Raw genomic sequence first — 12095 nt, forward strand, 5'->3', positions numbered from 1 at the left:
CCATAGCTACCAGGGGTTGAGATCAAACTACACCAACTGTTAAACAACTAACATTATACCACTAACATTAAACCCTATAACAGAATCATAGATCAAAATTTTACAGAACGATCTGCAGGCAAATAATATGCATTAAAATGTCACAAGGCATCACACTCTGTATTAATAAGAAAGAGTAGCTGTGGTGCAGGTTCATGCGGGTGAAGCAGAGAAGTCCTCTTCTGTAAGAGGTGCTTGTTTTCTGTATCTACTTTTTCATGAAATGAAAAAAACATCCTTTGAATATTTAATACTGGGATCTACGTCAAGCCACGAAAGCTGTGACACTTCCAAGTTTCTGTTATTGATATTTCACAAGGCTGAATGAAGACGCTGCTGAACAAGGTGAAATACAATGAATAATACAATACACTGCTTGTGCGAAGTACTTAACATGATAAATAGAATGGGCTCGGCTCTTCTGGGAAGGGGCTTTTTTAAGGTTATGTGCTATAGCTCATGGTTTAAGATAGCTGACGCTGATCTTGGACTGAGTCGTTTCCATAAATAGAGCACACTTTATATAAGCAACATTAGCTAATAGGTTAATCACAAGAAGCAACTTGCATTTAACTACACTCACTTGCGGGTTATCAAAGATGGGGCAATAAAGTGCATCATAAAAATGATCACTGGTCTATATGAGTCATGACGCTAATAAGAAACTATACTTCTTTTACAGCACGCCTGGGTGAAATATGCTTGCTTTACTTTCAGCTGCAGCATTTTGCCACTGTGATGCTACATGCAGCATATCTGTGCACAGTGAGCCTACAATTGTGTCGCTTTGTATAATAAATACATTAGGATCCTTTGTTTATATCTAATTTGTTGCAGCCCTAACATGTAACGTGTGTGATGGTAATCTAATGTCAACCTAAAACACTTTTGAACTGTTCTGATCAGCACCTTTGTCCTTGCAGGCCAGAAAATAAAATTGTTGACCTCGCTGGGATTCTCAGATCCACAGTACTCTGTGAGTCTTGTGTTTTTAACCTGGACACTTTGCCTGTTATAGTCAAAATTATTTGGTAAAAATCTGTAGAGAATGGGGGGTATTACTTCTAGAATTATGTACAGTGTTCCATATGTATTTTGTTATTTCTCTCTGTTTTAGTAATCCTCACACTCCAACTTGTCATAGACAGTGATAAACATCCCCCAGGGAATTCCAATGCCTACGGTATCAGTAACTAAAAAGGGCCTTTCTCCTTCCCACTCATGATTGAGCCCCCATATACCAGTGTTTGCAATATCTTTCTCTGATTTTTTTAGTTAGCACAGATATTAAAATTGATGAATTTCTCCTAATACATATAGTTTCTGGCAATTCCTATTTATAAATTGGAGGAATTAATTCGTGCTTTCGAAATCAAATCATGTGTTGGAATGTATCATTACTAGAAAATGGTGTGCACAATTCTAATACTTGTGCGAACAGGGTTTTTCAGAGGGATAGAAATGTAATGGTGTACTTCAAATCAGGGCCTAGGAGATGGGTACTAGCGTTTTAGAATGTGCAGACCCGCAGCTTTTACTTGGGCCTTGATTATCGAGGGAAATCCCTCCATTGACAGCTGCGTTGCTGTTTCGAATATAAATGACCGTAGGATGTATCCAACTGTTTAATTAACAACTTTATTCTTTGTGTCCTTCTGTTTTTCTTTTCTAGCAACGTTTCTCCTATTTTGACAACTCAGAAACATTCTCTCCAGAAAGCTTTTTTTCCAAATCAAGTTCATGCTTTTTCTAGGATGAGGTACCGAAAAGCCTATCAAAAACTGATCTCCAAGGGGTTTCAGATGTACAGCATCATGGAAAATGGCACATTGCCCTCTATAACAGAACCACCCCAGTTCAAAATGCTGCAGAATGTAAACATGGTTGTTCTCCTGGCAACCTCACTAGAATGTTTTGGCCGATCAATCAATGAGGTATTGGATAATGGCCACTCTGAACCTTTCTTATATCTACTTAAGAAAACACTGAACATTTGTTAGGTGGTCCATACATGTTCAAGATCTATGTGCTGGAATGCCTTACAAGTACCACTCTGATTCGAGGGAGAGTTTAGGAGTTTTCATGGTGACCTGACGACTCATCCCTTCTGCTTCGAGTTTAAGCAGAAATCATTATCTGCTGGAAAGCAACAACTTCACCTTTAAGTCCTCCAATATTATGTGCAGAACCCATGGCTCACATAAATCTGGGCTTCCATTGCCCTACCGTCTGCCCAGCAGCACTGAAGAGACCTAGGGGCATATTTACAAGCCCCTAGTATAACTTTTGTGTTACGCTATGGTGGCACTGTGTACTGTGCCGTTTTTACAAGGTGGTGTTAATCCACTTTTTGTGGCTAGACATCACCTTGTAAATACAGCAGCACTTTGCATGGAAGGAGCGTGCAATGTGTATTGCTGTGGGTGCTCCACAGCAACACCCATTGCATTTTGACGCTGCCCCAGTTTTACAAAAAAATCATAAATCTATGGCAGTGCCAAAATCTAACGCAACCCCAGGGGTGGCATTAGCATGGTGCCACGAGGAGTAATGCTTTCATTTCTCCTAGTTTTTTTCTCTTTCTCTGTGTGCTGCATTCTGCAGCACACATGGAAAGAGGAAATCATCATTGAAGTTTGTTTTTGTGCAGGAGGGTAATCCTTCCTGCACAAAAACAATCTCCCCTGCAACGCAGCCATCCTTGCACCATGGCGCAAGGGTGGCTGCTTTGGCCCTTGGCAGCTAATTTAGCATCGGCCCAGGGGGAAACACAGGGATGCGCTGTATTTTTATAAATATGGTGCATCCCTGTGTTTCAGAACTGATGCAGCGCGGCGCTGCCAATTTTAGCAAAGTGCCACTCTGCGCAGTCCTTTATAAAATGCCCCTTAATTTTACCCCGCAGGGCCTTAGCGTCTCATCATTTTACCCCAACCATGGGAAATTATATTGCAGTGCATTTGCAGTTCCACCACGGCGCTTATTAACCCTTCATCATGTGCTCCTTCGGATAACCCCCAAAATGCAAAGCGTCCTGTGGCACCAAAAGCAGCGAGAAGCGCTTGCAAAGCGCGTAAATAAAATGAATAAACATTCGGATGGAACACGGATGGAACACGTCTCTCTTTAAAGACCATAGAACGTTAAAAAGATGTCACCGCAGAACGTCATTGGTTTTACCTGAAAGTGGTGACCTTTTACAGTAGCACACATCAGACTGAATTACAAATGGCAGCATAGATGGGATTGAAACACTCACTAAGAGGCAATGTACACCAAAGAATGACACTGAGCAGGTCCAGGCAGACACGAAGGGCTTTAGACAAGAGCAGCAGTTTGTGTTGCAGTGTGTGTAGTGTTCCACCATCACGAAAGTAAGGGACACGTTTTAAGTGTGTGTTTCAAGCGAGGATCGCGGCTCAGCTGGAGGAGCAGCCTGGGTTGTTCATTTACTAGACACGGCGCCAGCGGAAGGGACCCAGCAGCTCTAGCACTGGCCTCAGACTCTGCCCTGCGGCTACAAGGCTGTAAAAAAGCATGCGTAGAATTACTCACGGTCATTGCACAGTGGGCCACTGAACGAGGTCATGCTGCAGTCACAGCTGAAGCCGTCCCACTGTTGCAAACACACTCCCTGGTTTGCGCATGAATCCTCTTGACACGTCGTGCTGGGTCCTGGTGGGAATACAGGCGAAAGAGATGCTTGTTTAGAACTTACAGCAATATTTCTGGGTTTTCATGTCACCAGCCCCGCGTGTTACACCTGCTTATACCACCCCCTCGCATATTCAGCCACTTTTTGAAAAATCCACCTGTGGTGAAGCTCGCCCTAGAATCACAGACACATCTTTACTGTCTCTCCATAAAGAACAAAGCCCTTTCCGACCAGAAATGCGCAGCGTATTTGAAGCAAAGGGCACAACTCAGGCGTGATTTGGCGTGGATGTGTTTAGGGAACTGAGGTGTGATTTGAGTGTTTCGTGAACTCAACTGACGGAACAGTCAAGGCATTCAGGTTGTCAAAGTAGCTAAAATTAGCTTTGGAAAGAGGTTCCAGGAACAGCGGGCTTCGGGGACATTAACATGAGAACTTGGGTCAAGCGTTCTGCAACTGCAGATGGAAGCGCAGAGCTCTGAAATGAAGGGTCTCCGGGCTGCCGCTAACTTGGCGGAGCCGACGGTGGAAGAAAAGAATAAAGAGATTCTGGGGGTGTCACGGAAACTGTTTTACTTCGGCGGTATTTCATTTTGTGGGCATCACTGTCCTTATTGCGGAAATAGATAAATGCTGGTCGTTTTTGGTTTTTGTCGGTGATGAATCCTATCTGTTATTTTAAGTTGCAGACCACAATTATTCAAGGATTTACCTTTGACTGCAATAAAAATAACATGAAATGGGGGAATGTACTGCTAAAATGAAATACCGCCGGTTTACCACTGATAATACTGCTAACAGGTTTTACCGCCAACAAATTCTCGTTGTGCTCATGCAAATCTGTTTATGTGGTGCGTCCATGAAGTCGGGAGGATTCAGACAGCTACAATGGAAAACTGGTTATGTGATACCAATGGCGACCTCGCATTACAACAGCCTTAGCAGTCATTTTAGGAAGCTGCTGCGAGGAGGCTGTCGTGCAGTGTGCAGCCCTCCATCTCACACTGCTGTGATCTGCGTATTTTTTTGTGTTGTTGGTTTTGAGTTTGCCAGGTGCACTTAATTTACGTAAAAATACATCTTATTGATAACATTAAAAATAATGAGGAGTAAAACAGCATCGAACATAGAAGTCACGCTCGCATGAACGTAAATCAACCCCCTCCCACCCCCTAAAAAATAGCTGTAGGGTTGTGACAGACAGTTTGCTGGGATTCTCTTCAGTAATGACCCGGCATGCCATAAGGAACACACAATAGGGGGCACGCGACGCTTCACCGAATAACCAGGAGACTACCTCGAAAAACAGGATGTTTTAGGGCAAGGGACGATCCAAGCAATCGGGTGCTCATTGGACAACAGGTTCAAGACGGACAGCCTTACAGAATGCACAGCCTTATGACAATGTTTTGAAGAGGGGCACTTTATACATGAAGTTCTGCAATCCCAGCATGCTTTGGGGGTTTCATTCTGGGGTTACACACACGCGCTGTGCCATCTACCTTGCAAATCAGCTTTCATCAATGCAACTTGTCAGCAAAATAAAAAAGCAAAATATACCCAATGTTAGTAGGAGATGTGGAAATGGACGTGAAGAAAATGATAAGAAAAGCAGCATTTCAGGTCAACTTCAGGCTGCAGGAGAGAATGAAAGCCGGTGCAGCAAGAAACAGAGAGATAAGTGGAAGAGAGAAAGGCAGGGAGGGGGACCGGGTGGGAGACAGGGGGTAAAACAGAAAGGGTGAGATAGATATGATGCGTGACAGCAAGAAGAAGAGACAGGGAGTGCGAGAGAATAGGGCAAGAGTGCGAAAGATGGAGGAAGGCGGAAGAGAAAAAGATTAAAATAGAGGCAGTAATAGGGAAAGAGACGGCATGAAAGGATGAGAGATGTACAAAGTGATCGACATTCAGAGGGAAGTGTCAACAGAGGAGTGAGAGACAAGTAGAGCTGGAGTCATATACAGAGATAATATAGACAGGAATAAAGATAGAGAAGGAAATAATAGAGCTAAATATAGAGCTTATAGGGATAACTATGGATAGAGAGAGAAGTAAAGAGATGTAGAAGTGAGAGAGATTAAAACAAAGGGTGCGAGAGAAAAGGAAGAGACTTTTAGAGGGAGGATTGAGAGAGAAAAAAAGCAAGTGAGAGAGAGAGAGAAGACAAAGAAAGGGAGGCAGACAGACAATTTGAGGTGAGTCTCAAAGGGACAGAGACGGAGACTGGAAGAAAGAGATAGCAATAAACGCCTAGAAAAGGGAGGGTGAATGAGAGAGAAATGGAGGGAGAGGCGTTAGGGAAAGAGGAAGAGGTTTTGAGGATAAATACTGTAAAAGATGTTTAGGAGGGACTAAAGAATGAGAGCAATAGAGGGAAGTTAAAGAGAAAAGTATAGAAATGTGAACGATGCAAGGGCGGAGAGATAGGGAGTGAGTAAGAAAATAAAAATAAGAAGAGGGACAGAGAGAGGGCTAGAGAGAGGGAAGAGATTAAACTAGTGAGACAGGGAAAATTGTGCCTAGATAAAGGGACAGAAAGAGGGTCACAGATATTAATAAGTGACATGGTACTGTAAGAAAAATAATTAGCTAAGTGATAACAGATAAAAGGACATTGGCAAAAACAGAAAAAGATAGAAAAGCAAAACAAAAAATGAAGAGAGTGACGTGGGGGGCGAAAAAAAAGAAACTAGGCAAGGAAAAGTTCATAGGTAAAATGTTAGACTGAAATAGGTAAGTCAAAAGAGAATTTGATCGTTTAATATAGAACAGTATTATCGAGAGGACATTCAGAGCACAATGATGGGAGTCAGAGAGAGGGGGAGAGCGACAGAGGTGAAGACAGAGCCGAGGAACAAATGTGAATGCATCCAGAAAAAATACTGACTTCCCGGAATAAACCAGGAAAGTGAAAATAAATTAGTTAAAATCAAGTGTCAGCATATAGAGTGAAACAGGGGTTACAGTGGGAGGACTGAGGCGAAAATGCAATGTAAGGTAAACAAATTAGTGCTAAGAGCCATAAATCTCCAGGCAAGCTGAAATGAAAAAGTAGTAATTTGGCAGCATTTCACTACAAATAGAATGCTTAATTGAGCTGATGACATGTAATGAAGCAAAATTAAAAGTTTTTTCTTGGTTGGATGTGAAGGCATTAACGAACTGAATGCATGGCTGCCTCCTGACTAACCATTTGTCATGTTCAGAGATTGTGCCTTCTACGGTTTTTAAAAGACTGATTATCCTCACCATCACTTCCTCTTCCCAAACCATTTCCAGCCGCTGCTGCAATTAAGGACGAAGTCCCCGTTAAGGATTTCTAAATGACCTTTTCACTCATTTCCAGGGCACACATATTGTTATTTCTGCTTTAATGAACTCTCCGAGAACCTCGCGGAAGGTCGTGACCGCCATTATCCCTCCTACCCATTTATAATCTCACTCTAGGCTCTAGAAAAAGGAATAACTCGACAAAATATTCTAAGATTTGTAAAATAGTAGGTTATTCTGAATGTCTAATTACTAGTGCACCTAATATGGTAACTGACGTTTGGAAATTCCTGCGGTCTGTCAAAAAAACTGATGCTTGCCACTATTCCACAAGTAATGCACCATGTGCTTCTTTTGACATTTGCGCAAGGAATTTTTATCACTAGTTACACACACTTAGAAATAGAAAACTGGAAGATGATATGTCATATAAACTGGATTTCAAAGAAACGTAAATCAAGAGGGATCATATTAAACGTTGTTAAAATCTACAAACCTTCCGAAACATTGGATTGACAGGTTTGGCATCTCTGCCAGTTTCGTAATTCTGATGGGCACATAATGTACTGAGGGCCCACTGTAGATCATTACGCAGGACAATCTAAGAACCAAGTACATGTTCAATAGCCACGATCTGGGGGTATATTTCCTAAAAGTTAACGTAGCGCAGGGTAGCAAGCACAGTTGCTGTGTTGCGTAAATTGGAGAGAGCTAAACAGCGACATGTCTTCTAAGATATGTTACTTGATAGAAATGGGGTCGCTGGTTGGCAGTCAGTTTGCACTCTGTCCAAGCAGGGACCCTCACTCTATCAGGGCAATGAAGTTACAAACTCAAGATAACCTATGCCCACCCCCTTGGTAGCTTGTCACAATCAGTCAGGCTTTTCTCAGAGGCAATGTGTAAAATATTTGTACCAACACACACAGGGAAAACACTACAAAATGGACACCACATCAGTTTTGAAAAATAGGCAATATGTATCTAAATCAAACAAGACCAAAATGACAAAAATAAAACATACACAACTCAAGTTATGAATTTCAAGAGAATAAGGCCCTCATTCTGACCCTGGCGGTCTTTGACCGCCAGGGCGGAGGACCGCGGGAGCACCGCCGACAAGCCGGCGGTGCTTCAATGGGGATTCCGACCGCGGCGGTAAAGCCGCGGTCGGACCGGCACCACTGGCGGGGTCCCGCCAGTGTACCGCGGCCCCATTGAATCCTCCGCGGCGGCGCAGCTTGCTGCACCGCCGCGGGGATTCTGACCCCCCCTACCGCCATCCAGATCCCGGCGGTCGGACCGCCGAGATCCGGATGGCGGTAGGGGGGGTCGCCGGGCCCCTGGGGGCCCCTGCAGTGCCCATGCCACTGGCATGGGCATTGCAGGGGCCCCCGTAAGAGGGCCCCTACATGTATTTCACTGTCTGCTGCGCAGACAGTGAAATACGCGACGGGTGCAACTGCACCCGTCGCACAGCTTCCACTCCGCCGGCTCGATTCCGAGCCGGCTTCATCGTGGAAGCGTCTTTCCCGCTGGGCTGGCTGGCGGTCTGAACGAGACCGCCCGCCAGCCCAGCGGGAAAGTCAGAATTACCGCCGCGGTCTTTCGACCGCGGAACGGTAACCTGACGGCGGGACTTTGGCGGGCGGCCTCCGCCGCCCGCCAAGGTCAGAATGAGGGCCTAAGAGTCTTACTCCATAGAAAAAATGGAAACGTTGTTTTTAGACAAAGGGGGTCATTCTGACCCTGGCGGAACGACCGCGGAAGCACCGCTAAGCGGTGCTTCTGGGGCCATTCTGACCGCAGCGGTAAAGCCGTGGTCAGAAAAGGGAAACCGTCGGTTTCCCGCCGGTTTTCCCCTGCCCCAAAGAATCCTCCATGGCGGCGCTGCTCGCAGCACTGCCATGGGGATTCCGACCCCCTTCCCGCCATCCTGGTCCTGGCGGTAAAAACCGCCAGGAACAGGATGGCGGGAACGGGTGTCGTGGGGCCCCTGGGGGCCCCTACACTGCCCATGCCTAACAGGGCCCCTTAATGATTTTCAGTGTCTGCTTTGCAGACACTGAAAATCGCGACGGGTGCCACTGCACCCGTCGCACCCCTTCGACTCCGCCGGCTCCATTCGGAGCCGGCTTCATCGTAGAAGGGGGTTTCCCGCTGGGCCGGCGGGCGGCCTTCTGGCAGTCGCCCGCCGGCCCAGCGGGAAAGCCAGAATGGCCGCTGCGGTCTTTTGACCGCGCTGCGGTCATTCGGCGGTTCCCGCTTGCCGCCCGCCGAAGTAGGAATGACCCCCAAAGTACCTGGTGTGTGTCAAAAATAAAGCTGCACAGGCGAACGTGTGTCGGAAAAGTCAGCAATGCATTGATTCCTTTGTCGCAAGTGAGGCTGTGCATTGCATTCTTCTCCGGTTGGGTTGGTGATGTGTCGTTTTTCTCCCTCTCAAGAGAGTGATACATCGATTTCTGGATGGGGCACCTCGTATCCGCACAGGTTCACCATGACTTTGACGCCTAGGGATGATGCGTGAGAAATCTAGTTGCACAGTGTTAGAAAACTGCACTGCGTGGGGTTTGCATCATTATCAGCAGATGCAAGCAGGTTTTGCGTTGTTTCTCCAGCCTCAATGCATCAATCTCGCAGTCGCGATGAAGGTGGAGCATCGATTTCAGCCGCGAAGCAGGTGGCGCGTCGTTTATCAGCCACGTTGCAGTTGGTGCATCGAAAATTTCCCTGCACGTCATTCTGATTGTGGATTTCAGCTCTTGTTCTGCTAACTTCACCTTTCAAGGGCCCAGGGACTGGATAGGGCACCACTCAGCAGGGCAGGAGTCTCATCGGAGAGTCCAGGTGCTGGTAGAGGAAGTCTTTGATGGCTCTGAGACTTCAAAACAGAAGGCGAGCTCAGTTCAAGCCCTCGGAGATTCTTCTCGAGCAGCAATGCACAAAAAAGTTCAGTCTTTGTCCCCTTTCACAGGCAGAAGCAGCAACTGCAGGATAGCCCAGCAAAGTGCAGTCACAGGCAGGGACACGACTTCTCCTCAGCTCTTCAGCTCTTCTCCTTTTCGGAGGTTCCCCTTGGTTCCAGAAGTGATCTAAAGTCTGGGGTTTTGGGTCCAATACTTATACCCATTTCTGCATTTGAAGTAGGCAAACTTCACAGGAAAGTCTCTGTTGTTTACAGGATCCCAGATCCCAGACCCCAGACACACACCAGAGGGTTGGAGACTACATTGTGTGAGGGCAGGCACAGCCCATTCAGATGTAAATGACCACTCCTTCCTCCACTTTAACTCAGATGGCTCATCAGGATATGCAGGCTACACCCCAGGACCCTTTGTGTCACTGGCTAGAGGAAATTCACAAACAGCCCAATTGTCAGTCTGACAAACACAGGGAATCCACAAACAAGCAGAGTGACAGAATGTTTTAAGCAGGTAAATGCTTACTTTCTAAAAGTGGCATTTTCAAACTTACAATCTAAAAACCAACTCCATAGAGGTATTTTTAAATTGTAAGTTCAGAGTCCCCAAACTCCATATTTCTATCTGCTCTCAAAGGGAAACTGCAATTTAAGGATATTTAAAGGCAGCCCCCATGTTAACCTATGCGAGAGATAAGTCTTTCAACAGTGAAAACCACATTTGGCAGTATTTTACTATTAGGACATGTAAAACACATCATTGCATGTCCCAACTTTAACATACGCTGCACCCTGCCCATGGGGCTACCTAGGGTCTACCTTAGGGGTGCCATACATGTATAAAAAGGGAAGGTTTAGGCCTGGCAAGTAGGTACACTTGCCAAGTCAAATTGGCAGCTTAAAACTGCATACACAGACACTGCAGTGGCAGGTCTGAGCCATATTTATAGGGCTACTTATGTGGGTGGCACAACCAGTGCTGCAGGCCCACTAGTAGCATTTAATTTCAAGGCCCTGGGTACCTGTAGTGCACTTTACTAGGCACTTACTAGTAAATCAAATATGCCAATCATGCAAAAGCCAATTACTCATACACTTTACACACAAGCACTTACACATTAGCAGTGGTCAGCAGTGGCAAAGTGCCCAGTGTACCAAAAACAGAGTCCAGTACACAGTCAAAACGTGGAAAGCATAGGCAAAAAAGACAGGGGAGACCATGCCAAGGATGCCAGGTCTAACAGCACTCTTCAGCTCTGTACCTGCAGTGATACATTTGAGGCTCCCGAGTGCCAAGGCAGGCATTCTTGTGCTATGCTGCAAGGGTGTCTGCATTACAGTCAGAATTATATTTGCACAGGAAGAGCACCTTTCCTCTTTAAAAATAATCCTGAGAGGCATTATCCTCTTTTGATGGATGATACAACATGCATCACCCATAGACAGAGGAAGTAACAGGGAAAAATAACCAAATTGTTTGCACTATCCCAGATTTACTACCTTTAGTAAATCTGGGATTGCATCAGATACCATGGGTATATGTATTGGAATTACCATGCTCCATCGATGAAATGCATACCACAACAAAAAGAAATGCAAATTGGTGCAAGCCTCTGCTTTGTGTTACATTTCTTTATAAAGTCATGCAAGGCTGTACAAATAGCCCTTTATACGGTTTTGTAAATCTCATTTAAGGACTTGCATTGCCTTGCAACAACTAGCGTCACACAAGGACAATGCAAATCATTAATGAATCTGGGCCCTGATAGTTAAGGTTGCCAAATACTGTATTACAAATCAATGAGCAGGAAGGGACTTAGTTAGCCCTGTTACCCAGGTGTCAGAGCTTTTCTTTTTCAAAATGTGCTGTCCTTTGAGTTGTTATTCAAGGGTAGTCATGGCTGTCCAGCAATAAATGCTCACATTTAGAAGAAAAGCAAGGACATTCCTGCAAGATTTGACTTGCCTTGCTCAGTTGTAATATTGTGATGGTTTATAGTAATTACAATAAACTCTGTTGAAACTTAAGCTTACTAACCTTTGTTAATAATGCCACTCCTTGAACAAATTAACTAAATATTCTCTGTCACTCTGTAAATGCGCCACAGGATTCGATTTTTCTGCTTCTCAAGAGGCACTTGATCACTGAACCTTGCTTTCCAGTTCAGGATTCCTGTTTCCTGACCCAGCAGGACATGTTGGATG

General features: G+C 45.1%; 1 protein-coding gene across 21 annotated transcripts in view; it reads right to left on the reverse strand.

Moving 5' to 3' along the window:
- The window catches only part of NRXN1 (neurexin 1), a 1474248-nt gene that overhangs the window by 464609 nt on the left and 997544 nt on the right, over positions 1 to 12095 (reverse strand). For all 21 annotated transcript variants that reach the window (XM_069234058.1, XM_069234055.1, XM_069234049.1 and 18 more), the window contains one exon: positions 3595 to 3714. In XM_069234058.1, the coding sequence (XP_069090159.1) occupies positions 3595 to 3714 (120 nt within the window). The remainder of the gene's footprint in view (positions 1 to 3594; positions 3715 to 12095) is intronic.

Source organism: Pleurodeles waltl, chromosome 5, assembly GCF_031143425.1.
Source record: "Pleurodeles waltl isolate 20211129_DDA chromosome 5, aPleWal1.hap1.20221129, whole genome shotgun sequence".
In the NCBI taxonomy this organism is placed as follows: Eukaryota; Metazoa; Chordata; class Amphibia; order Caudata; family Salamandridae; genus Pleurodeles; species Pleurodeles waltl.